This window comes from Trichomonas vaginalis, chromosome IV (assembly GCF_026262505.1).
Source record: "Trichomonas vaginalis G3 chromosome IV, whole genome shotgun sequence".
NCBI classification, from domain to species: domain Eukaryota; phylum Parabasalia; order Trichomonadida; family Trichomonadidae; genus Trichomonas; species Trichomonas vaginalis.
This window is the reverse complement of record NC_067206.1, coordinates 29404260-29430841: the sequence shown is the minus strand read 5'-3', so window position 1 is coordinate 29430841 and position 26582 is coordinate 29404260. Positions and strand designations below refer to the sequence as shown.

General features: G+C 31.8%; 11 protein-coding genes and 3 pseudogenes across 14 annotated transcripts, besides 4 other annotated features; 7 read left to right on the top strand and 7 right to left on the bottom strand.

Annotated features, from left to right (window-relative positions):
- Positions 1 to 3387: part of a mobile genetic element that runs on past the window's edge.
- Positions 3388 to 4627: 1240 nt separating this feature from the next.
- Positions 4628 to 5149, top strand: TVAGG3_0190460 (GTPase protein; the record flags this gene model as incomplete). Its single annotated transcript, XM_001285721.2, has 1 exon — positions 4628 to 5149. One exon carries the CDS (start codon positions 4628 to 4630, stop codon positions 5147 to 5149), a length of 522 nt encoding a protein of 173 aa, XP_001285722.2.
- Positions 5150 to 5288: 139 nt separating this feature from the next.
- Positions 5289 to 7163, bottom strand: TVAGG3_0190450 (uncharacterized protein; the record flags this gene model as incomplete). Its single annotated transcript, XM_001316336.1, has 1 exon — positions 5289 to 7163. The coding sequence occupies one exon, from the start codon at positions 7161 to 7163 to the stop codon at positions 5289 to 5291; it is 1875 nt and encodes a 624-aa protein (XP_001316371.1).
- A 2410-nt stretch (positions 7164 to 9573) lies between these two features.
- On the top strand, positions 9574 to 10536 carry TVAGG3_0190440 (protein serine/threonine kinase protein; the record flags this gene model as incomplete). The annotated part of the gene is made up of 1 exon (XM_001296667.2): positions 9727 to 10536. The coding sequence occupies one exon, from the start codon at positions 9727 to 9729 to the stop codon at positions 10534 to 10536; it is 810 nt and encodes a 269-aa protein (XP_001296668.1).
- Positions 10537 to 11702: 1166 nt separating this feature from the next.
- Positions 11703 to 12366: a terminal%2Cinverted (terminal inverted repeat of Maverick-1C transposon ID:TVAGG3_0190180).
- Positions 11703 to 26582: part of a mobile genetic element that runs on past the window's edge.
- Positions 12367 to 12894, bottom strand: TVAGG3_0190430 (protein of unknown function, DUF4107 family; the record flags this gene model as incomplete). Its single annotated transcript, XM_001296665.2, has 1 exon — positions 12367 to 12894. One exon carries the CDS (start codon positions 12892 to 12894, stop codon positions 12367 to 12369), a length of 528 nt encoding a protein of 175 aa, XP_001296666.2.
- On the bottom strand, positions 13120 to 13440 carry TVAGG3_0190420 (uncharacterized protein; the record flags this gene model as incomplete). Its single annotated transcript, XM_051225951.1, has 1 exon — positions 13120 to 13440. One exon carries the CDS (start codon positions 13438 to 13440, stop codon positions 13120 to 13122), a length of 321 nt encoding a protein of 106 aa, XP_051110937.1.
- TVAGG3_0190410 (protein of unknown function, DUF4106 family) lies at positions 14051 to 14905 on the top strand (the record flags this gene model as incomplete). Its single annotated transcript, XM_051225950.1, has 1 exon — positions 14051 to 14905. One exon carries the CDS (start codon positions 14051 to 14053, stop codon positions 14903 to 14905), a length of 855 nt encoding a protein of 284 aa, XP_051110936.1.
- TVAGG3_0190400 lies at positions 15329 to 15945 on the top strand (annotated as a pseudogene). The gene has a single exon. A coding segment is annotated over exon 1 (617 nt).
- TVAGG3_0190390 (uncharacterized protein) lies at positions 16142 to 16633 on the bottom strand (the record flags this gene model as incomplete). Its single annotated transcript, XM_051225949.1, has 1 exon — positions 16142 to 16633. One exon carries the CDS (start codon positions 16631 to 16633, stop codon positions 16142 to 16144), a length of 492 nt encoding a protein of 163 aa, XP_051110935.1.
- TVAGG3_0190380 lies at positions 21612 to 21948 on the top strand (annotated as a pseudogene). Its single transcript has one exon. A coding segment is annotated over exon 1 (337 nt).
- TVAGG3_0190370 lies at positions 22937 to 23748 on the top strand (annotated as a pseudogene). Its single transcript has one exon. A coding segment is annotated over exon 1 (812 nt).
- TVAGG3_0190360 (uncharacterized protein) lies at positions 23948 to 24268 on the bottom strand (the record flags this gene model as incomplete). Its single annotated transcript, XM_001295028.1, has 1 exon — positions 23948 to 24268. The coding sequence occupies one exon, from the start codon at positions 24266 to 24268 to the stop codon at positions 23948 to 23950; it is 321 nt and encodes a 106-aa protein (XP_001295029.1).
- Positions 24269 to 24440: a terminal%2Cinverted (terminal inverted repeat of Maverick-1B transposon ID:TVAGG3_0190350).
- Positions 24415 to 24942, bottom strand: TVAGG3_0190340 (protein of unknown function, DUF4107 family; the record flags this gene model as incomplete). Its single annotated transcript, XM_001295029.1, has 1 exon — positions 24415 to 24942. One exon carries the CDS (start codon positions 24940 to 24942, stop codon positions 24415 to 24417), a length of 528 nt encoding a protein of 175 aa, XP_001295030.1.
- On the bottom strand, positions 25141 to 25716 carry TVAGG3_0190330 (uncharacterized protein; the record flags this gene model as incomplete). The annotated part of the gene is made up of 1 exon (XM_001295030.2): positions 25141 to 25716. One exon carries the CDS (start codon positions 25714 to 25716, stop codon positions 25141 to 25143), a length of 576 nt encoding a protein of 191 aa, XP_001295031.2.
- Positions 26072 to 26536, top strand: TVAGG3_0190320 (uncharacterized protein; the record flags this gene model as incomplete). The annotated part of the gene is made up of 1 exon (XM_051225948.1): positions 26072 to 26536. A coding segment is annotated over one exon (465 nt), but the record flags the coding sequence as incomplete, so codon positions are not given.

Here is a 26582-nt window from a genome sequence, read left to right as displayed (position 1 = left end):
TATCACAAATGATAACACCATTCAATCTTCCCGGCATATACATTTTATGGTCAGTATATTGAATGAAATCATGAGGATTAGATGAAAATGATGAAGGATATAATGAATTAAAGTCAACACCAACGAAATGAGTCATAATGTTGTGGTGTCCTCATTTGATACAGTTTTAGTTTCTGGATTATATGAAAGTTTATTAATGTGCGTGATTCCTTTAAGATTAACTCTATGTTGAACATTTGATAAACCACCAGTAATTCCATTACGGAGATGTGATAAGCTTCAACTGAATCTAGAGTCATTGGTAAATTATTTTTTAATGCATAATTTCTTAAATTGATTCTTAAACGTTGAACATCTTCATCTTTATTTGATTTTACGACATTGCAATAACAACACATTAACTGACAATTTTCTTTGGTATGTGGTTTTTCATTATCGATTCTATCTAATGTTGGTTTATTAGCATATGTAAACGCTTTACCACACATTTTGCATTTAGATGAAAGGATTAAATCGTGATAGTATTGATAGTCATCCATTGAAACATTGTTTTTAGTATCCCTTTCTGCTTTTTCATCTTGTTTCTTATATGAATCAATTTTATATTTCCAATACTTTTTTGTTAATTCAAAACTTGATTCCACATTTTCTTCTTCTGGATATGTTTCGTTAGGATTGAAGTTCTTATATGCTAACGCGTAACGAATCATTGATGCATTCGATGATAAAGAAAGATTATGAAGCATGTCAATTTTATAAACAAATGTTTCTTCAATAATTTTATCAATTGGGTCAATCATAATTTCAACGTCTTTATTGCAATAATGAATAAAATATTCTAATCTATTCTCAAAATTTTTAGCATCATTGAGATATATTTGATAATCTGAATCGGATATAGTTTCTTGAGTTAATGCTGAATAAAATGAATCTTGAGTGAATGGTTCCACTTTATATAATTCATCTTCGTAATTCTCCCATGTGATGAATTGATAAGGGAAAAAGGATTTAACACGTGATTTATTGTTTCCGAAATCTTGAGTGAATTGGTCTAATGTTCCACCCGCTATATAATTTCTGATGTCAATAAATCTTAATTCATATGGACAGTTTGTTTTCTTTACAATGATTTGCTTAAATTGAGAAGAAGAACCCAGCATTGATTTTATTTTCCATTTTGCAGTGTTTAAATCACGAAGAATTAAATTTAAATCAAACTTTCCCGAATTAAAACCTATGATATTCACTTTATTGAATTCCTCATCTAGAAGTTCTTTAAATGCTTCCTTCTGTTTTTCATTTAATGTATGGGACAAAGTCCCCGCCGTTTGGTCCGTTTGCGGCTTCATTAATTCTTCATATTGTTCAATATTTGATTTAGCAACTAATGAACAGGTTGAAAATAAAAATTCAATCCAATCAGAGATGAACGAATCACTTGATGTTAAGCAAAAATTCCTCGTAAATGTTTTATCGTGGTCTACGACCTCGCCGCAAAGCGGCTTTAATTTAACCGTTGATGATACCATGAATGGTTTTAAGTAAGCGTTCAAAGTTGCACATTCAGAAAGTTGAAGTTCTTCTTTAGTCTCTAATGTTTCGAAGTCAAAAGTAATATAATATCTTGTCGGTTTATAATATTCCTGCAAATTGTGAGCTAATAGCCATTGATATATCTTCTGTTTCGTGATATGTGGTGCATATGGTTGCTGTGTCTTTTGCAATTGAACGTCTTGAATTAATCTTCCATTATTTTCTTTACATTTCTCACAATGCTTTAAAAATCTTCTTTGGTTTTTCCTTTCTGGGTCATCACGGATAGAATATACTTCTTCTTTGCAAAAGGGGCAAACTTTATATCCTGTGAGTGCTTCAACGTCTGTAATTCTGTCAGCGTGAAGTTTTCCACATGGACTCTGTGTTAATAAAATATTTACTGTTTCAAATTCTGGATCTATCATTATTGAATCCACTAATGGAAAGTCTACCTTATTTATGTCACGTCTTCTGGTTGAGGTCACAATAATAAAAATCAATATTAACGTTTAACATTCTTGCTAACCTCTCACTTTCTGATGAAATGTCAAATCCTTCATATGCATCTATGGCTTCATTTAAATAACTTCTACGAGTTTTAGGATTAACACCATCAGGAATGTTATAGAAGCGTTTAAATAACCTTCTACCTTCTGCTCTAATTTGATTATCATTCATTTTAGCTGTTCCGTTTTTGTTCATTTATGTAAGAATAAAAAATTAAAAAATAAATAAAAATAAAGTTTATTTTTTTAAAGTCCGAGACTCAGAGAGTCCAGGGCTAAAGCCCATAAAATGAATTAAGAACACATAAATTTTTATCATCTGCGACGTGACGAATACATTTTAATTTACTCAAGAATGCGTACCCTGATACATTAAATCTAATTCCTGTCTTATTTAATTTCACAACTTTGAAAAGGAATGTATGAATAGCTATAAAATGATGAGATGATGTTTTATGGGTTGCTTCCATTTTTTCTGAAATAAATGAATAAATATAATGTTTATAAGTTTTCATATCTTTTATATTCTTAATAACGAATGGTATAGACCTTTCCACTTCGTCTTCCTTCGGTGCTGTTCTTTCATATGAAACATTATTAGTATCTTCAATAATGAAACCACAATCGCATAAAATTTTATATGTACCAATTGTTTCTTTTGATATTTTATCTAACAAATCAAAAACTTTATCAACACCTGTACATTTATTTAAATAATAATTTGTGTAAATATCATGGTCTTCTTTCTTAATCGTATTTGTTGCATATGTTACATTTTTCAGTGCTTTTTTGAATTTTTCAGAATCAAGAGGAGGTGAAAGTAATATACAGGTATTCTCATCGTCAATAAATTGTAACTTATGTTTACGAATAAATTTGTGCCTTCTTCTGAAAGTGTTTCATCTATTTCACCATCTAATAAATTTTTGTGTTGATTCCAAAAAGTAATTTTTATATCTTTCTTCATGAGATTTTTGAACTTCTGATTCTGAAGCTGGGATATTCATTAAACCCTCTACTTCATTCTCATTATATTTTTCAACTTCTCTTAATTCCTTAATTTTTTCATCTATTTCATCTCTTATTTTTTCCAGTCTTTCAATTTCATCATATTCATCATCTTTAATCGTTCTTCATAATATTCAGGGAAAACATCAGGTTCTTTAGGTTTTTCTTCTTCAGATGTGGATATAAGAAATTTATAACATCATCTTTATTCATTTTTCCATCATAATCTAAATCATTTAATAACTCCGCGAATTTTTGACAATTTCTTAAATAATATTTATTAACTTCATAACTCGCCTCCTCTAATATATCCTTTATTTCCTCGTTTGTGAATCCCAATTTTTTAACGTCGTTAGTCTTGACACTCATTTTCATACGAAATAAAAAAATAAATTATTCAAAAAATGTAAGACATGAATTTTTAAAGTTTATTTTTCATTCATGAATGATAATTATATCTGATTTCTTTTACTCTCTCATACATACTAGATTTAAAGAATTCAGAACTTTTACCATAATCTCCTAAATGTTTTCTTATCCCCAACGTGTGCCAGTTATTATATGAAACTGAATAAACTTTATCTTTATCTTTACACCTTTCATCACTTCCAATATATTTATATCTCAGTTTTGATTTAGCATTTTCATATTCATTAGCGTTTAATAATTCGCAGTCTTCCTTTTTAAATTGATGTTTAAGATATTCAGGATTTAATACTCTACGTTTATATGCTCCTAACTTAGTTCTAAAGGTTTTTCTACAAAATTTAGGAATTCCATCCTCTTTAATGTCATCAATGATTTCCATTTCATTATTTTCAATTTCTTCTTCTCGTTTATGAGGTCTTTGATTATGACTCCATTGATTCCATGAAATTAAATATTCTTTATCATTATATTTATACCTCATTAGCTTATTTTGGCTTTCATATTCATTTAATAATTCACAATCTTCATTTTTAAATTGAAGTTTAACCCATTCAGGATTTAAACAATGTTTAATTAATCGCGGAATATCTGACATCATCTATATATAGTTTCTTTTATAAAAGATAAAAAATAAATTATTTTAAAATTAATGTTAATTTTTTTAATGATTTATAAATAAATATATTTTAATGCATCATCTATATATAGATGATACAAAAAAAGTCACACAACCCGCACTCATATACTACTTATGTGGAAGTTCAACATTTATTGAATTGGTTTTATTAATTTTGAATTTTTTTTTGGAATTTTATCATTTTAAATGGATTTTTTCATTAGAATTAAAGGGAACATAATAAAACCAAATATGTAAATTTTCATAATATAAGTAAAATATTTAATTTGCATAGTAATAATCTCTTTTAAAGTTGATTTTACTTTTCAATTAAAAATTATCAATCCTCTTTGAATGAAAACATATGAACCTACCCATATTTTGAATATACATCTTTAGTATGGGCAAAATGTATTGTTTCATTTCCCGCACTCATATTATGCCACTTTTTATCTTCAATATGAATCTTCAAAAGAATGCAACTAAATTTGTTTTACTTGGTTCAAGTGGCGCAGGGAAAACATCATTAATCATGCAATTTGTAAATGGAATATTTGATGGGCTTACAAAGCCTACAATTGGGGCTTCTTTTGTTTCTAAATCAATCGAAATCGATAACTCATTGCTAAATATATCTGTTTGGGATACTGCAGGTCAAGAGCTTTACAGAGGTTTAACCCCTATGTATTACAGAAATGCTGCCGTTGCTATTGTAGTTTTTGATGTTACAAACAAAGATAGTTTTGAACAAGTTTCTGGATGGGTTTCTGAACTACATGAAAATACTTCTAATGCAATAGTTTGCATCTGTGGGAATAAAATAGATTTGGAAAACAGAATAATTTCAACTGAGAGCGCAAAAGAACTTGCCAATAATTTAAACCTCAGCTACTATGAGACCAGTGCTGCAACAGGTGAGGGCGTTGATAAAATGTTTTTAGAGCTTTCTCTTCAAATTTTATCAAATAATAAAGAATTGGCTCATCCGATGCATGAAGAATCAACAGTTCAGCTGAGCGAAGATACTCACAAGTCTAAGGAAGGTTGTTGTTGATACTTATTATTAATATAATATTTTTTTGTTTGTATATATTTTTATGATTAAAATTAACAATATATTGTTCTTAGTTATGTTAACTGATTGCCTATTTTAAAATAAATGCTGAATTAAAGAAATAAACAAATAAATATTTTTATTTTTTGCCCTTCTTATGCTGTTCCGTCATTGTCTCAACATCAACAAATGGGATAGGATCGATTTGTGTTGAAATAGAAGCCTTTTCCTTGACTAATATAAGTTGACTTAATTGTCTGATCTGTTGTAATTGGGCAGAAGTTTCTTGAAGATATTGTTTCATCGACTCTTCAGCTGTTTTGTGAATTTCTTGGAGTGAATTGGTTCGAAATTCTTTGATTGCTTCTGAAGTATCAGGTATTTTACTATCTAAATGGGATGCAAGTTTATGAATATCTGTAAGTAAGAAGAAATTAATGAATTTATCAACCACATTTTGTTTAGGTTTCTTTTCTTCATTAATTTGCTTCTTTTCTTCAGGATTCCCACTTTGGTCAGTTACATCTGGAAGTAGTTCAGGTGGTGCTGAAGGTACTTCTTCAATTGAATTTGATAAAAATTGACTACCTAATCTTATAGATAAAGTACTCTTTTGCTGAGGTATTTTGACCATCTTTTGTCTAACTGATGTACTCGGCTTTATCAAGACTTTTGATTTTCCACTTTGCTTCATACTTAATAAATTAGTAGAAACTTGTGGAGATATAATCTTGGGAGTAGTAGGTGATGTATTCAACCTTGACATTACTTGTTTAGGAATTATTGCATCTTTATACGTTTGCCGCTGATAAAACAAATCTAAACCAAATGCTGAGCAAATAGCTTGAAGTGTCTTTGCCCTTTGCTTATTTCCATACATATTTGCGTAAATAGCATCATGTGCATCAAGTAATTGGAAAATTGGAGCAAAAAGATTAATATATTGTTTTGCATAATTGTTTTTTTCTTCTTCTATCTGTAATATTTGCTTTGATATAGCTTCTATATCATTATTTAATTGCTCGTTTTTCTTTCTGTTAACAGAAAGTTGACTAATTAAATGTTCACACATTGCAGAGAGTTTATCCACAGTTAATGTTTTTGTTGACATTCTATTCTTTATAAGTGGAGCCATTGCTGTATCAACTTGTGCTGTAATTTTCCTCACTTCATCAGAACGATCTGAAATTTCTTGATTTATTTCTTCAAGTTGTTTTTTCATGCTCTCCAGATCATTTTTGTTCATTAAAAAGGATTTATCCTGCGATAGTTCATCAAAATCCTTTGAATCACAGTCTTCAAACTTTAATCTAAGCTTCGATGCAGCATATTCATGACTTTTGAGATCGTTTTGAAAAAGTATAGATAATGTTTGCACACATAGTGTTGTCAGTTGCGAAAATGGTCTCCTTTTTGATAACGAATCAAGTCCAATATTTCTTTCTTGCTGCTTAAGCATTTCATTTTCTTCTGTAAGTGTATGGTATGATTGTAACAATCCTAAAATTGAACCAAATTCAGAATTAATTTGATCAGTCACTTCGTTACCTTCATCAACAACGACAGAACGTTTTAAAAGCGTGTAACTCAAATCTTCAAGTCGTTTTAATTTCGTATCGATTAAATATAAACAGTTTTTTGATTTATCAATTTTTGAGGTTTGATAATTTGGAGTATATCGTTTAATTTCTTTTTCTAAAGCAAGAATTTGCGAAGCAAGTTTTTCATTATTTATAGGATTTGTGTTTTGTTCTGCAATTTTGATGATATCGCTTTTTCTTTTTGCATCTTCTAATGTAACTGTTTGCTTTTTAAGTAAATCTCGACCTTTTTCTAGCATTTCTTGCTTCATTGCATTATTTTTTAATGTTCTATTAAGCTTTTCATCAAAATCATTGAAAATTGTCATCAGCTCCCTGATCATAATGTTCTTTTCCTTAGCTAAAGAACTATAAATTGCTTTACTAAAGGTTTGAACAATTTTCATCCATTCCTCTTGAGAAGTTGATTTCATGAATATAAATTTTTATCCGTTATTTATTTTTATTCAAAAATGTTTAAAATTATGCTACTTATACATTATTGCATACTTTTTAAAATTTCATCTTGAAAATCTTATGTCACTTTTTATTTAAATGTTGATTTTATTTTCTTACTTAGTTTCATCAGCTAAAGTATTAGGATACCTAGCATCGTTAGAAATAAAAAATCCAACAGATGTTATATTTCAGTCCGTTGATGACTTCGAACCATTATATTTATATATTTCGACACAAAGCACATATGTAGGATATACATTGTCATTAAATACTTCAGATGACTTTAAAAAATCACTCGTTTTAAATTTAACAGTGGATAGTTTGCCATTTGCTTTTGATATTCAAAAAGCTGGCGATTTTTATGCATATGCAGACCCAATTTCATCAGATTCAGTTATATATGATGGGTACTTTGTTATTCATAATAAATGGGGTTATCTTACAAAATATGAACTTTACGCTTTATACTTTTCATACGCTCAAATTGCATGCTTCGTAGTAATTTTCGTAATGTGGGCAATAAACAAATTAAAGCATCTGTCACTTAAAATGACACTTAACAATTACTTCATTTTATCAAATACGGGAAATTTGATCATTTCCATTGTATATACTGCCCTTCTTTCGAGAACAAACAAAAAGTATAATCGTTCCCTTCATCTGTCAGCATACTTAGTATATTTTTTCAGAATATTTATTTATTTATTCTTCTTCATTACAATATCGACTGGTGTATCTTTAGTTGACGAGAAGTTACCATGGACTGTAATGCTTATTAACTTTTTAGCCTCGATGTTTTTGACACTCACACTAATTTTCTTAACTTTAACAAAACCTATAACAATATACTTTGTTTTAGCTGCTTTTGTTATTGCATACCTGTTTTTTGTTGTAATGGAGTGGAGAAATACAAGAGAAGCTCTTCTCAGATTAAATGCCCATATAATTTTAATAGATCAAGCAGGAATAAATCCGGCCTCTACACCAACATTCAGAAAAATACAAATGCTCAATAAGTTTATGAGACTACACAATGTTGGTTTTCTTTTGGTAATTATGTCATCTATTTGGTCATTCATGGAAATGACACATTTATGGCAGGTAATTCTGTATTTCATAATTGAAATAGGCCTCTTTGCAGTTTATGCATATTTTGGTTGGAGTTCCAGGCTGAGAAATTCAATGCAGGTAATGTATGATAATAAGGAAGCTGAAGATTTATATAGAGTAAATGACGAAGAAGAAGGAGAAGATCATTCAACAAGCTCATCAGAAATGGAGGCTAGAAGAGAACATCTAATTCAATGGCAGAAAGATTTCAAATTACCACAAATTCCCAAAATACCGCCCAAAAAGAAGATTTATGCGGACTAATTTCTATCGATTATGTTTAATATATTTATTTATAATATGTTTTTTTTTAAATAATGTATGTATACACTTTCTTTCAAACCATATTCAACTAATAATTATTTCTTTTTAAACATTCTCAATAAGCCTTAAATATAATCAAAAAACTCAGACAAATAAATCCATATCAATAATTTACATTGAAGTGAGATAATTTTTGAAGATAGGCAATCATGAAAACAACAGACGGAAATCCGATATCGTGTATTTACATTTTTGATTGAATAGTTGATACAATAATTTTTGAGGACTTCCAAAAATATTCAATTTAGATAGGCACATGAAAAAATAGCTATTAATCAAGGGTTCAGTTTATGAAGCAATAGGAATACATCACACAATTTTCAATAGGATTGAATAAATTAAATAACTCAAAGGAAATGTAGTAATGTGTAATAAAGGAGGGAATAAATTCATTTTCCCAATTTTTTTTCAGATGTTTCAGAGGGAAAAACAGGAAATAAACACACCTTCTAACAACTGATATAATTTAATGTTCATATTTTTGAAAGCTTTCAAATATTTGAGAGAGAACATTTGAAAAGTTCATGAGGCTAAATACTAGTATCAATCTTTTACAAATATTATCTTCAAATTTTATTTTCAATATATAATCTGAAAGTAACTATTTAAATAAATATCGCCCCATACATATATTTATTTTTTAAATTTCAATTTATAAATGATCTGTTATTCTTTTTTGTGAGATCAAAAGTTTACACACAGGCATAATAATTTAGGACTTTTTGAAAATAAGATCACCATCAGGTCAATTAAGGATACTATTCCTTAACATAATTGAAATACCGAATATTCAAAATTCTAAACTCATACAAAATGTTCATATGACCATTCTTTTTCTGTTGAAATGGAAATTATTATATAATTTATATAAACACGAATCTATAGACATAACAACAGTTTTTAAAAACTTACGTTTCTTATCAAAAATTGATAGAGCTGAAATTTATTTTAAAAGGATATATGAATCAAGCAGAGATAGATTTCTTCCGAGAGCAAGGAATATCATATCTAGGAATCATTGCTCAAGGCGGCTATGGCGTTGTATATGAAGTTATTTCAGCTAAATACAAGAGCAATTTCGCATTATAGAAAATTCCAGAAAAGATGTTCTCCCAGTCAGAAATTGAGTGCCTTAAGGCCATTGATGATCCAAGAATTGTTAGACTCTATCAAGTATACAACTTTGGCGGTTTTATCTATCTTTTAATGGAGTTATGTAAAAATGACCTCGATAAGATTTACAAGCATAAGAAAATGACAACACCAGAAGAACTTTTCAAGGTTGTACATGATACAGTCCTTGCTGTTAAGGCTTGCCACGATAGACATATCGCTCATTCAGACATAAAACCCGCAAATTTCCTGATTGATCAATATGACAGAATTAAGATCTCCGACTTTGGTCTTTCTTCATGCTATGAAAATGAATGCAAGTGCTGTTTATTTAAAGGAACAAAATTATTTATGGCCCCAGAGATATTCTCCAAAACCGATTATGACCCATTCTCAGCAGATATATGGTCCTTAGGTGTTACAATATATTATATTGCAACACATCATTATCCTTTTGTTGACAAAGATTTAGATAAAATCCCAGATTTAATCATAAAAGGTGAGTATCAGGATTTCAGAATCAAGGATCCAGATCTAAGAGAGGTTGTCAGATGCTGCTTGACAAAAGACGTTTCCATGCATTGTACTGTTAACGAATTACTTGAACTTCCATATTTCCAAAATCAAATGCAGCAACAAGGGTTGATACCATTATCAATCTCACGTGGCCATTTGATGATTGTTAAGCCTATGATTCCAAAGAGAAGATCCGCTTTCGGTATTGAGCAGATTTCATCGCTTACAAATTTCAAATGCATGAGACTTCATTTGAACAAATCAGAAGCCAAGTTTGATTTATAATATATTTGATATTTTATGTTTGTTAATTAAATTATATGTTTAATATTAATTATATATTAAGATTTTATTATCAATTGATTTCATTTTTATTATTAAGCTGGAAATTTTTTGAAGAAGAAAATTTAAATCAAAAAAGTTGGATTTCATATATACAATAATGTATAGTTAATGATTAATACAAAATTTAGTAAAACAATAGAAGTGTTGTCGTTTTTTACTTGAAAAAAAATTGAATACTTCGGTACGATATTACATTTTTACAAAATATCTTAAGATAGCATAATTTGTAATATTGTCAATTAATTTGAAATCCCGTCAAAAATTTAAATATAATGTAAAGAAAATAATTTATGTATACAATGGCTCATGTATGAAAAATAACTAAAAATTTTTATACATATTTGACATTCTTCTTTTGAATGAAAATCAAAACATTAGTCTCATTGCTTGTTGTAATTTAATTATTTTAACTTTTCAACTCTATATTATTTGATTATTCAATTTTTTCAATATGGATTTTCAATACATTCAAACTTTAATATATCGCAAAATAATATACTAATTAGTATTAATTAAATTATATTTTCTGATTTTTATAATTATCAATTATTTGAATAATGGATTCTGATGAAGTTGTTTTTTTTCGAAAATCTTGGATTAACATATACAGAAACAATAGCAAAGGGCGGATATGGACTTGTCTATCTTGTTCATTCAGATCATTACCAAAGTTATTTCGCAATGAAAAAAATCCCCGAAAAATTATTTAATGAAGCTGAAGTTAATTGTTTGAAGGCTATATATGATCCAAACATTGTGGCACTGTACAATTATTATAAATTTCAAAACTATGTATATATGTTAATGGAATATTGCCCTTCAGATCTTGAGAGAGTCATGAAACAGCAAAAATTGTTTTCAAAAGAAGAGCTTCTCAAGTATTCTAAAGAGGTTGTCCAATCAGTATGCGCATGCCACAGTAAAAATATTGCTCATTGCGACATCAAGCCTGCAAACTTCTTGGTTGATAAATATGGTCGTTTAAAAATTGGCGATTTCGGACTTTCTTCAGTTTATGATGATCAATATACTTGTGATCTTTTCAAAGGAACAATCATTTATATGGCGCCAGAGGTTTTTGAGTCGGAAGATTATAACCCAATAATAGTTAGTATACAAGTCTTGGGTATGGTGGCACTGCGTTCCACCTTACCCAATACTTGTGAATTTGACACTTTACAAAACCGTTAACGTATATTTTACAACATGAACGCAAAAACTAACTTAACCTTAAATATTTACAAAGCCGCCAACCACTTCACTAACAAACTCACTAATGTAAAAAATAAACGTTCTCACTATCGTTCTCACTAACAACTTCACTAATGTTCTCATAAATTTTCCTCAATATCTTCATCATCAGTGTTAACCCTATTGTAGTCATACTTGAAGCCATAAACTTTCTCTAACTTCTTAACGTACAATTTACATAACTTACCTTCATCATCGTATGGTTTAATGATATAACTATTTCTATCTTTATAAACAGTCAATGAAAAGTCAACTGGTCTCGGATGTATTTGAAAGAACATGTTATGCTCAGGAAGGAAGAATAAATGTTTAAATGTATGTTTGTTATATGTTTTGATTTGTATGAGTTGCTTTTGTTCTGTCATTACATCCAAATAAAATAAAAATAATTTTAAAAAAATAAAATAAAAATAAATGATATCACCACCCTCACACGTATGAAAACATAGCACAAAAATAAATTTAGGTGAAGTGGTGAGATCTAACCCGATTTCTAACCTCATTTCTACCCTGTTGAATTCATTGCTTTATAACTCTCTTCCTTGGTTTCTTTTTAGTTGGTTTCTTCACGTCTGTCTCCAACTTGACTGTCTTTCTTCTTCGTCCATAATGATACCAATTACTTCCACCAGTCAATGGGTCAAATGGTCGTTCATAAGGGTTTCCATACATTCCATAAGGTCCGTATGGATAACCCGCTGGTGGAGAAGAAACATTTTCTTTAGTTCCATCGACTCTATTTAAATGCATTGTTTCACCTTTCATCTGGTCATTAAAGTCTTTTGCGTGTTTTGCAAACTCATCATCCTTTCCTAAAGCATTTTCTGACTCAGTCGCAACCAAATTGGATGCTTTATTTATGAGCCCTATTTTATTTAATCTTAACTTCTTTGCAACCCAGCCTCCAATCTTCCCTTTATTTGCATCTAATGTCTTCGAAACCCTTCCTCCACTCATTTTATTTACTGCGTCATAAGCTCCAAGTGCTTTTGCTCCAAATGCTAATGCTTTTGTTCCCATTGCACCTAAAGCTGCCCAAGCTACCATTTACACCATATTAAAATCATCTCTCTTCAATATTATCTCATAAAAGTTCTCGTTACTGGAGAAAGTCAATGAAACATAAACATTCTCACGGGCTTCACCCTCACTGCTTTGCGGTCTATCTAACTTCTTTCTTATCTCATCTATTCGCTTCAAAATGTCTGAACAATTGCTAACATCTTCTACAACAGTTATTTCATCATGAACGACCTTTAAGAACAAGCTCATTTAATATGCAATTAAAATCATCTCAATAATGAGTCCATCCTTTCCGTCTTTGGGTAGCACAACATCTTTCATTGAAGAAGGTTCGACAAGTCTTATGTTAAACTTACTGACAAAGTTTGTTATACTATAATGCTTCGGCGGCGAATACATGTAGTTTGAAAGACATAATATAGATTCTTCAGCAAATTCACTTATACTGGATTTTATAACAATGTTCTCACGAGACCAAATACCACCAATTGACAATCTTGTAAGCAATCCTGCTGAACCTTCAACTGTAAACGTCGATGGTAACATTCCACGAAGGTCATCTATTGACATCGTTGAGTCACTGTATTTAAATATTTTCTTAAAGCAATCGTCATTATCTAACCATGCAATAGCTTTGAAGTTTTCATTCGAATATACATCTGCTTCATTAAATGTAAAACCTGACTTCTTTGCAGAGATGACTTTAAAATCTATTGAGTTTGTTTCAAAATTATATGCTATGGTAACTTCTGAAGGTAATGGATGCCCTTCCGCAGTCAGTTGTTCTCTCACTACCGTTTGAAGCTTTGTATTAAAAACTTTCATGTCATCTCCTGTATCTAAGTTCACATACACAGCAACAGGAAAACTATCTTGCTTCTTTGTTTCATCATTATACCTCAAAACATTAAAGTTCTTCAATAATATTGTCCTTCCTGCTGGAATACTTCGAACCTGTCTGATTTCAATAGCTTTCTCACCTCCTACATACTCTACCCAGTGTCTTGGATATTCATAAGTATACTGACTTTCTTGAATTTTGGTTGGTTTCATCATAACGTGTTCATAGTATATCTTTATACTCTTGTCAGTTAGACTCGGTGCTATGTTCTGAATATTTCTGACTTGCATTTTTAATGGAGATAAAATGAAGCATTTAATACATGACGTAGATGAAGACATGAATGAAACTACAGACAAACTTAACTCTTCTCTTATTCTTCCTTTCAGCAAAGATTATGAATTCTGTTCAAATGGTGTGTATTTCTATTGTGGAAAGATGGGTTCAGGTAAGACATTTAACCTCATTCGTCATATACTCATAACAGAGCGTTTAGGTCAAGATCCATATTATGACCAAATCATTATATCAGCAACTTCAGACTCTATGGACTCAACAGCGAAAACATTTATGTCAAAAGTTCAAGCCTCTGTCGTTAAAGTTCCAGATAGCGAACTCATTGAATTTCTTCAACGTTACATTCGACGTAAGAGGAAATATTATGCCATCGTTGAATTTATACAGTCAGGAATGCAAAAGACTTCTGAGGAGATGGAAAGAATTATTGACAAACACCACTTACGTCAATACTCAGGAGTTTACGATATGAAACGACTTACAAACTACATTCTATCAAAACTTTCAAAATACCCCTTCAAAAAATATCCTTCAAATACTTTGTTAGTTTGCGACGACTTCGCCGGAAAAGGTTTAGTTTCAAAACCAGACTCACCATTAGCTAACATCATTACTAAAGTCAGACATTACCACTTAACTGTAGCAATACTTATGCAAACATGGAGGTTTTTAGCTTTAAACATAAAACGTCTCATAACTGACTTCGTTATCTTTCAAGGTTTCTCACGCTATGACATTGAACTCATTTGGAAACAGTCAGGTATAACATTACCTTTTGAAGAAATTTGGGAAGCATATAAGTCTCTCATCTCTCCTCGTTCATACCTTGAGATTCATATCATGACTAATACCATTAAAGTCAAAAATATTCCATGGGAACGACCAACATTATTTTAAAGCTTAACCTTCAATTGACTGATGGTAAACAAATTCCATGCATCTCTGTCGCCATTTCTGTTAATATTTTTGCTGTCATTCATATCATCCACTTCTCCATCCGTTAACTTTTGAGGATATGCGTTAGAATAGCTGTTCTTAAATGAAGGCTTTTCACCTTTGAGAGCATAAACTCTATAACTTTCTGCATACTTTATGTTTGAACCTCCTGAGCCATCATTGACATAAATTTTTATAGGCTTCCACCCTTTGTTCATATTCCTGCTTCTTCCCTTTGCTCTTTTGTTCAGTAGTTCTACATCTTTATACACAGCTCCTGTCTCAGTGAATTCAACAATATTTTCATTCGTTAGCTTTACATTCAAACCCTTGTCGAGTATATTGTTCATTTCATACATATAAAAGGTTTTTATTCTATATGAAATGAGAAGCAAATCCATCTTAGCTGGTGCCGTTAATGTTCCAATTGAACCAACATCAAATGTTGACTCACGAACGACAAACAATATTGTCATAAAGAACTATAGTTCGGAGTGTTTGAAAGAAAAAGAACCAGATCTTAAGTCGGTTGAATTTAAACACAACTTCAAACGCTAACGCTACATCAGATGTTAAGTTAGAGTATCCACCACTGGACCAAGTTCTTTCAAGAGAAGCCAACGACAACCCTTACACAAATGTTCAAACAAATCCTTCAGATAACGTAGACCATTACCTTCTTCAGTTATACCAAACAATTTTACTCAAAGACGATAAGAAGCTTTTGACAATCTCTTATAAGTAAGAACCAAATAATTCTAACAAAGGAGGACCTTGAAAATATTATATCACGAATAACAGGAAAGCAATGTGTCATTGACTATCTCGACCCTGAAATCGAATGCTGTGGTCAAACTCCAATATTCATGAAAATAGGTAACATCCGCATCATTGAAACACCAGGTACTCCAGGAGTTGAGTTTAAGTATAAATATTCGAACGAGTATACAAAACTATCTACTTACTATAAGCTTTGTTTGAAATATGTTTTAGTAAATTAAAGCAATTTGTAATATCTATCCAAAACTTCTTCAACAGTATCGAACTCATCTTCATAATGCAAACCTAATCTTATTGACTTGGTGCAGTTTTCACTAACACAATATTTTTCTGTTCTCTTGACTGACATAACTAACTCATTTGTTTCATCAAACAGCAACAACCAAAGTTCATGACCTAATACATAACATTCATACTTTATATTTTTAGCTCTGAGTTCTCTTGTAAGCTGTTGCATTTAATATTTTCTAAAAAGTCAACTTCAACAGTCATTCGCACTGGTGCCTTCAGTTCTACAGGCTCTCCTTGAAAGTCAACAAGTCTGAATTGCATGTCTTTCAAATTATGAGGACTAATGCGAACCCATTTACCTAAATGAGTTGCTATGACAGGAACGTTTGGAATGAACATTGAATTGACTGCATAACAGAAGGATTTATATTCTACTGAACCTTTACTATTAACTCCTGAAATACCTGTGACATTAGCTATTTTTGACTCAATGTACAAACAATTGCCATAACATACGTATGGAACAGATTTCATCTCAATCGTTTTGTCAACACTTTTCAAAGGAAATGTCATATGGTATGCTCCCAAAAGAAGTTGTACTCTATGACTCATTCTTGGTATCTTAAACTCTTTCGCATAACTGAACTTCAAAACTCCTGCAATAAGTTTAACATTCATTAAGTTTTCTCCGTTATCCTTGTTTATTGTAGTATTTATGAGAGCATTTAACTCCAGCTAATGTTTCCATCTTATATTCTACATTATTGTGAAATCTTATTTCGTGCTTCTTTCCATCTATTTCAATCTCCATGAAATCTGTTTCATCTGTTATAACGAATGAAGCGATAGTATTGAAGTCAACCATTCTGAATGCAAGTGGCTCATTCTGTAGACCTAAGTTTGTTTTAGTTTTACTGTCCCGTATTCGTTTGGGTCTGTACTTTGCAAATAGAACAACATTTTATTCTCATTAAAATATGAGTATAGCTGCATATGCGTATGAAGCTGACAGAGCTAAACGTTATATTTGGTCAATACTCTCTCACACTTACTGACAAATATATTGTTATCAGTGATGGAAATACCGAGAAATACATAACATGGAAGGACTATGAAAAGTTTGACCCCATTTTAACTCCATGCACTATGCCATTCATTGTAAATGGTGAAGTTGTCATGAAGAACGACACAACAGTATATAAGTCTGTTCATGAAGCGTTAGAATATATGTTGAATTATAATCCCGAAAGATTTGACCCAAGCACTACGTCATGTACAATGCCTTTTATTAAGGATGGTGAAATCGTAAGAGTTCCGGATTCAACGTTTACACAGCTGTTCAAAACAGTTTACAAAAACATTTTAGCGAATATCTTTAATTCAGAAACTACAGAAATAAAATTACCATATATAACAGATGCTAAAGAAATTAAATCAAAAACGACAACATTATTTACGTCACTTAATGATTTAATGACTTATATCATTAATATTCCTGCACCAACTACAGCATTTGATCCAAACTCGACGGTTTGCAGTGTACCTTTCATAAATGACAGTTCATTAATTACTTTAAGGGATTCGACAGTAAATGAATCATTAAAGGCGTCATTAATGAAAATCATTGATTTTAATTCATTCATGAATACATATAATTCATTCATTAATGTTTCATATGCTTCTAAAGAAGGTGAGCCAAAAACTATCGATAAAGCGGTGTATGAAATAAAAGCATCAACGACGAAATTGAATTCGTTAACTTTTGACGGTGATAGTTTCGTTAGTTAGTATACATATCATGGGTACGGCGGCACTGCGCGCCTCCTTACCCATTATATGTGAATTTGACACTTTACGAAACCGTTAACGTATATTTTACAACACAAACGACAACACCAACTTAACCTTAAATATTTATAAAGCCGCCAACCACTTCACTTCACTAACGACTTCGCTAACGACTTCACTAATGTAAAAATAAACGTTCTCACTTACAAAAGTATTGCAACTCCTCCCATTGATGTGCTTCACATAAAGCTCATAATCTTCTGACTCACTTTCTTCTTCATATAGGTCAAAATCACTGTCAAAATAAATGTTAGTAAGTTTTGACAAAGCTAATGAAACACGTTTACCGTTTGTATCGTATGCTTGTATAAACTTTCCATTCTTCATTCCTTCATAAACGCTCAAACTAACTTTACCCTTTCTCCCTCGTATCTGATAGAATGTATTTTCACGAGGAACGAAGAACAAATTCTTGAACTCATGACCGTTGTAGTTTGTTATCTCAATAGTTTTCGTCATTTATATAAAAATAAACTTAAAAAATAAACTTAAAAATTAATGATATCACCACCCTCACACGTATGAAAACATAGCCCAAAAATAATGTTTAGGGTAGAAGGGTAGATCTAACCTCATTTCTACCCTCATTTCTACCCTGTTGAATTCATTGCTTTATAACTCTCTTCCTTGGTTTCTTTTTAGTTGGTTTCTTCACGTCTGTCTCCAACTTGACTGTCTTTCTTCTTCGTCCGTAATGATACCAGTTACTTCCACCAGTCAATGGGTCAAATGGTCGTTCATAAGGGTTTCCATACATTCCATAAGGCCCGTATGGATAAACCGCTGGTGGAGAAGAAACATTTTCTTTAGTTCCATCGAATCTATTTAAATGCATTGTTTCACCTTTCATCTGGTCATTAAAGTCTTTTGCGTGTTTTGCAAACTCATCATCCTTTCCTAAAGCATTTTCTGACTCAGTCGCAACCAAATTGGATGCTTTATTTATGAGCCCTATTTTATTTAATCTTAACTTCTTTGCAACCCAGCCTCCAATCTTCCTTTATTTGCATCTAATGTCTTCGAAACCCTTCCTCCACTCATTTTATTTACTGCGTCATAAGCTCCAAGTGCTTTTGCTCCAAATGCTAATGCTTTTGTTCCCATTGCACCTAAAGCTGCCCAAGCTACCATTTACCCCATATTAAAATCATCTCTCTTCAATATTATCTCATAAAAGTTCTCGTTACTGGAGAAAGTCAATGAAACATAAACGTTCTCATTCATAAACTTATTTCTTATATCATCTATACGCTTCAAAATGTCTGAACAATTGCTAACATCTTCTACAACAGTTATTTCATCATGAATGACCTTCAGAACAAGCTCATTTAATATGCAATTAAAATCATCTCAATAATGAGTCCATCCTTTCCGTCTTTGGGTAGCACAACATCTTTCATTGAAGAAGGTTCGACAAGTCTTATGTTAAACTTACTGACAAAGTTTGTTATACTATAATGCTTCGGCGGCGAATACATGTAGTTTGAAAGACATAATATAGATTCTTCAGCAAATTCACTTATACTGGATTTTATAACAATGTTCTCACGAGACCAAATACCACCAATTGACAATCTTGTAAGCAATCCTGCTGAACCTTCAACTGTAAACGTCGATGGTAAACATTCCACGAAGGTCATCTATTGACATCGTTGAGTCACTGTATTTAAATATTTTCTTAAAGCAATCGTCATTATCTAACCATGCAATAGCTTTGAAGTTTTCATTCGAATATACATCTGCTTCATTAAATGTAAAACCTGACTTCTTTGCAGAGATGACTTTAAAATCTATTGAGTTGTTTCAAAATTATATGCTATGGTAACTTCTGAAGGTAATGGATGCCCTTCCGCAGTCAGTTGTTCTCTCACTACCGTTTGAAGCTTTGTATTAAAACTTTCATGTCATCTCCTGTATCTAAGTTCACATACACAGCAACAGGAAAACTATCTTGCTTCTTTGTTTCATCATTATACCTCAAAACATTAAGTTCTTCAATAATATTGTCCTTCCTGCTGGAATACTTCGAACCTGTCTGATTTCAATAGCTTTCTCACCTCCTACATACTCTACCCAGTGTCTTGGATATTCATAAGTATACTGACTTTCTTGAATTTTGGTTGGTTTCATCATAACGTGTTTCATAGTATATCTTTATACTCTTGTCAGTTAGACTCGGTGCTATGTTCTGAATATTTCTGACTTGCATTTTTTAATGGAGATAAAATGAAGCATTTAATACATGACGTAGATGAAGACATGAATGAAACTACAGACAAACTTAACTCTTCTCTTATTCTTCCTTTCAGCAAAGATTATGAATTCTGTTCAAATGGTGTGTATTTCTATTGTGGAAAGATGGGTTCAGGTAAGACATTTAACCTCATTCGTCATATACTCATAACAGAGCGTTTAGGTCAAGATCCATATTATGACCAAATCATTATATCAGCAACTTCAGACTCTATGGACTCAACAGCGAAAACATTTATGTCAAAAGTTCAAGCCTCTGTCGTTAAAGTTCCAGATAGCGAACTCATTGAATTTCTTCAACGTTACATTCGACGTAAGAGGAAATATTATGCCATCGTTGAATTTATACAGTCAGGAATGCAAAAGACTTCTGAGGAGATGGAAAGAATTATTGACAAACACCACTTACGTCAATACTCAGGAGTTTACGATATGAAACGACTTACAAACTACATTCTATCAAAACTTTCAAAATACCCTTCAAAAAATATCCTTCAAATACTTTGTTAGTTTGCGACGACTTCGCCGGAAAAGGTTTAGTTTCAAAACCAGACTCACCATTAGCTAACATCATTACTAAAGTCAGACATTACACTTAACTGTAGCAATACTTATGCAAACATGGAGGTTTTTAGCTTTAAACATAAAACGTCTCATAACTGACTTCGTTATCTTTCAAGGTTTCTCACGCTATGACATTGAACTCATTTGGAAACAGTCAGTATAACATTACCTTTTGAAGAAATTTGGGAAGCATATAAGTCTCTCATCTCTCCTCGTTCATACCTTGAGATTCATATCATGACTAATACCATTAAAGTCAAAAATATTCCATGGAACGACCAACATTATTTTAAAGCTTAACCTTCAATTGACTGATGGTAAAACAAATTCCATGCATCTCTGTCGCCATTTCTGTTAATATTTTTGCTGTCATTCATATCATCCACTTCTCCATCCGTTAACTTTTGAGGATATGCGTTAGAATAGCTGTTCTTAAATGAAGGCTTTTCACCTTTGAGAGCATAAACTCTATAACTTTCTGCATACTTTATGTTTGAACCTCCTGAGCCATCATTGACATAAATTTTTATAGGCTTCCACCCTTTGTTCATATTCCTGCTTCTTCCTTTGCTCTTTTGTTCAGTAGTTCTACATCTTTATACACAGCTCCTGTCTCAGTGAATTCAACAATATTTTCATTCGTTAGCTTTACATTCAAACCCTTGTCGAGTATATTGTTCATTTCATACATATAAAAGGTTTTTATTCTATATGAAATGAGAAGCAAATCCATCTTAGCTGGTGCCGTTAATGTTCCAATTGAACCAACATCAAATGTTGACTCACGAACGACAAACAATATTGTCATAAAGAACTATAGTTCGGAGTGTTTGAAAGAAAAAGAACCAGATCTTAAGTCGGTGAATTTAAACACAACTTCAAACGCTAACGCTACATCAGATGTTAAGTTAGAGTATCCACCACTGGACCAAGTTTTTTCAAGAGAAGCCAACGACAACCCTTACACAAATGTTCAAACAAATCCTTCAGATAACGTAGACCATTACCTTCTTCAGTTATACCAAACAATTTTACTCAAAGACGATAAGAAGCTTTTGACAAATCTTATAAGTAAGAACCAAATAATTCTAACAAAGGAGGACCTTGAAAATATTATATCACGAATAACAGGAAAGCAATGTGTCATTGACTATCTCGACCCTGAAATCGAATGCTGTGGTCAAACTCCAATATTCATGAAAATAGGTAACATCCGCATCATTGAAACACCAGGTACTCCAGGAGTTGAGTTTAAGTATAAATATTCGAACGAGTATACAAAACTATCTACTTACTATAAGCTTTGTTTGAAATATGTTTTAGTAAATTAAAGCAATTTGTAATATCTATCCAAAACTTCTTCACAGTATCGAACTCATCTTCATAATGCAAACCTAATCTTATTGACTTGGTGCAGTTTTCACTAACACAATATTTTTCTGTTCTCTTGACTGACATAACTAACTCATTTGTTTCATCAAACAGCAACAACCAAAGTTCATGACCTAATACATAACATTCATACTTTATATTTTTAGCTCTGAGTTCTCTTGTAAGCTGTTGCATTTAATATTTTCTAAAAAGTCAACTTCAACAGTCATTCGCACTGGTGCCTTCAGTTCTACAGGCTCTCCTTGAAAGTCAACAAGTCTGAATTGCATGTCTTTCAAATTATGAGGACTAATGCGAACCATTTACCTAAATGAGTTGCTATGACAGAACGTTTGGAATGAACATTGAATTGACTGCATAACAGAAGGATTTATATTCTACTGAACCTTTACTATTAACTCCTGAAATACCTGTGACATTAGCTATTTTTGACTCAATGTACAAACAATTGCCATAACATACGTATGGAACAGATTTCATCTCAATCGTTTTGTCAACACTTTTCAAAGGAAATGTCATATGGTATGCTCCCAAAAGAAGTTGTACTCTATGACTCATTCTTGGTATCTTAAACTCTTTCGCATAACTGAACTTCAAAACTCCTGCAATAAGTTTAACATTCATTAAGTTTTCTCCGTTATCCTTGTTTATTGTAGTATTTATGAGAGCATTTAACACTCCAGCTAATGTTTCCATCTTATATTCTACATTATTGTGAAATCTTATTTCGTGCTTCTTTCCATCTATTCAATCTCCATGAAATCTGTTTCATCTGTTATAACGAATGAAGCGATAGTATTGAAGTCAACCATTCTGAATGCAAGTGGCTCATTCTGTAGACCTAAGTTTGTTTGTAGTTTTACTGTCCCGTATTCGTTTGGTCTGTACTTTGCAAATAGAACAACATTTTATTCTCATTAAAATATGAGTATAGCTGCATATGCGTATGAAGCTGACAGAGCTAAACGTTTATATTTTTGGTCAATACTCTCTCACACTTACTGACAAATATATTGTTATCAGTGATGGAAATACCGAGAAATACATAACATGGAAGGACTATGAAAAGTTTGACCCCATTTTAACTCCATGCACTATGCCATTCATTGTAAATGGTGAAGTTGTCATGAAGAACGACACAACAGTATATAAGTCTGTTCATGAAGCGTTAGAATATATGTTGAATTATAATCCCGAAAGATTTGACCCAAGCACTACGTCATGTACAATGCCTTTTATTAAGGATGGTGAAATCGTAAGAGTTCCGGATTCAACGGTTTACACAGCTGTTCAAAACAGTTTACAAAACATTTTAGCGAATATCTTTAATTCAGAAACTACAGAAATAAAATTACCATATATAACAGATGCTAAAGAAATTAAATCAAAACGACAACATTATTTACGTCACTTAATGATTAATGACTTATATCATTAATATTCCTGCACCAACTACAGCATTTGATCCAAACTCGACGGTTTGCAGTGTACCTTTCATAAATGACAGTTCATTAATTACTTTAAGGGATTCGACAGTAAATGAATCATTAAAGGCGTCATTAATGAAAATCATTGATTTTAATTCATTCATGAATACATATAATTCATTCATTAATGTTTCATATGCTTCTAAAGAAGGTGAGCCAAAAACTATCGATAAAGCGGTGTATGAAATAAAAGCATCAACGACGAAATTGAATTCGTTAACTTTTGACGGTGATAGTTTCGTTAGTTAGTATACATATCATGGGTACGGCGGCACTGCGCGCCTCCTTACCCATTATATGTGAATTTGACACTTTACGAAACCGTTAACGTATATTTTACAACACAAACGACAACACCAACTTAACCTTAAATATTTATAAAGCCGCCAACCACTTCACTTCACTAACGACTTCGCTAACGACTTCACTAATGTAAAAATAAACGTTCTCACTTACAAAAGTATTGCAACTCCTCCCATTGATGTGCTTCACATAACAGCTCATAATCTTCTGACTCACTTTCTTCTTCATATAGGTCAAAATCACTGTCAAAATAAATGTTAGTAAGTTTTGACAAAGCTAATGAAACACGTTTACCGTTTGTATCGTATGCTTGTATAAACTTTCCATTCTTCATTCCTTCATAAACGCTCAAACTAACTTTACCCTTTCTCCCTCGTATCTGATAGAATGTATTTTCACGAGGAACGAAGAACAAATTCTTGAACTCATGACCGTTGTAGTTTGTTATCTCAATAGTTTTCGTCATTTATATAAAAATAAACTTAAAAAAATAAACTTAAAAATTAATGATATCACCACCCTCACACGTATGAAAACATAGCCCAAAAATAATGTTTAGGGTAGAAGGGTAGATCTAACCTCATTTCTACCCTCATTTCTACCCTGTTGAATTCATTGCTTTATAACTCTCTTCCTTGGTTTCTTTTTAGTTGGTTTCTTCACGTCTGTCTCCAACTTGACTGTCTTTCTTCTTCGTCCGTAATGATACCAGTTACTTCCACCAGTCAATGGGTCAAATGGTCGTTCATAAGGGTTTCCATACATTCCATAAGGCCCGTATGGATAAACCGCTGGTGGAGAAGAAACATTTTCTTTAGTTCCATCGAATCTATTTAAATGCATTGTTTCACCTTTCATCTGGTCATTAAAGTCTTTTGCGTGTTTTGCAAACTCATCATCCTTTCCTAAAGCATTTTCTGACTCAGTCGCAACCAAATTGGATGCTTTATTTATGAGCCCTATTTTATTTAATCTTAACTTCTTTGCAACCCAGCCTCCAATCTTCCCTTTATTTGCATCTAATGTCTTCGAAACCCTTCCTCCACTCATTTTATTTACTGCGTCATAAGCTCCAAGTGCTTTTGCTCCAAATGCTAATGCTTTTGTTCCCATTGCACCTAAAGCTGCCCAAGCTACCATTTACCCCATATTAAAATCATCTCTCTTCAATATTATCTCATAAAAGTTCTCGTTACTGGAGAAAGTCAATGAAACATAAACGTTCTCATTCATAAACTTATTTCTTATATCATCTATACGCTTCAAAATGTCTGAACAATTGCTAACATCTTCTACAACAGTTATTTCATCATGAATGACCTTCAAGAACAAGCTCATTTAATATGCAATTAAAATCATCTCAATAATGAGTCCATCCTTTCCGTCTTTGGGTAGCACAACATCTTTCATTGAAGAAGGTTCGACAAGTCTTATGTTAAACTTACTGACAAAGTTTGTTATACTATAATGCTTCGGCGGCGAATACATGTAGTTTGAAAGACATAATATAGATTCTTCAGCAAATTCACTTATACTGGATTTTATAACAATGTTCTCACGAGACCAAATACCACCAATTGACAATCTTGTAAGCAATCCTGCTGAACCTTCAACTGTAAACGTCGATGGTAACATTCCACGAAGGTCATCTATTGACATCGTTGAGTCACTGTATTTAAATATTTTCTTAAAGCAATCGTCATTATCTAACCATGCAATAGCTTTGAAGTTTTCATTCGAATATACATCTGCTTCATTAAATGTAAAACCTGACTTCTTTGCAGAGATGACTTTAAAATCTATTGAGTTTGTTTCAAAATTATATGCTATGGTAACTTCTGAAGGTAATGGATGCCCTTCCGCAGTCAGTTGTTCTCTCACTACCGTTTGAAGCTTTGTATTAAAAACTTTCATGTCATCTCCTGTATCTAAGTTCACATACACAGCAACAGGAAAACTATCTTGCTTCTTTGTTTCATCATTATACCTCAAAACATTAAAGTTCTTCAATAATATTGTCCTTCCTGCTGGAATACTTCGAACCTGTCTGATTTCAATAGCTTTCTCACCTCCTACATACTCTACCCAGTGTCTTGGATATTCATAAGTATACTGACTTTCTTGAATTTTGGTTGGTTTCATCATAACGTGTTCATAGTATATCTTTATACTCTTGTCAGTTAGACTCGGTGCTATGTTCTGAATATTTCTGACTTGCATTTTTAATGGAGATAAAATGAAGCATTTAATACATGACGTAGATGAAGACATGAATGAAACTACAGACAAACTTAACTCTTCTCTTATTCTTCCTTTCAGCAAAGATTATGAATTCTGTTCAAATGGTGTGTATTTCTATTGTGGAAAGATGGGTTCAGGTAAGACATTTAACCTCATTCGTCATATACTCATAACAGAGCGTTTAGGAAACGACTCTTACTATGACCAAATCATTATATCAGCAACTTCAGACTCTATGGACTCAACAGCGAAAACATTTATGTCAAAAGTTCAAGCCTCTGTCGTTAAAGTTCCAGACAGTGAACTCATTGAATTTCTTCAACGTTACATTCGACGTAAGAGGAAATATTATGCCATCGTTGAATTTATACAGTCAGGAATGCAAAAGACTTCTGAGGAGATGGAAAGAATTATTGACAAACACCACTTACGTCAGTACTCAGGAGTTTACGATATGAAACGACTTACAAACTACATTCTGTCAAAACTTTCAAAATACCCCTTCAAAAAATATCCTTCAAACACTTTATTAGTTTGTG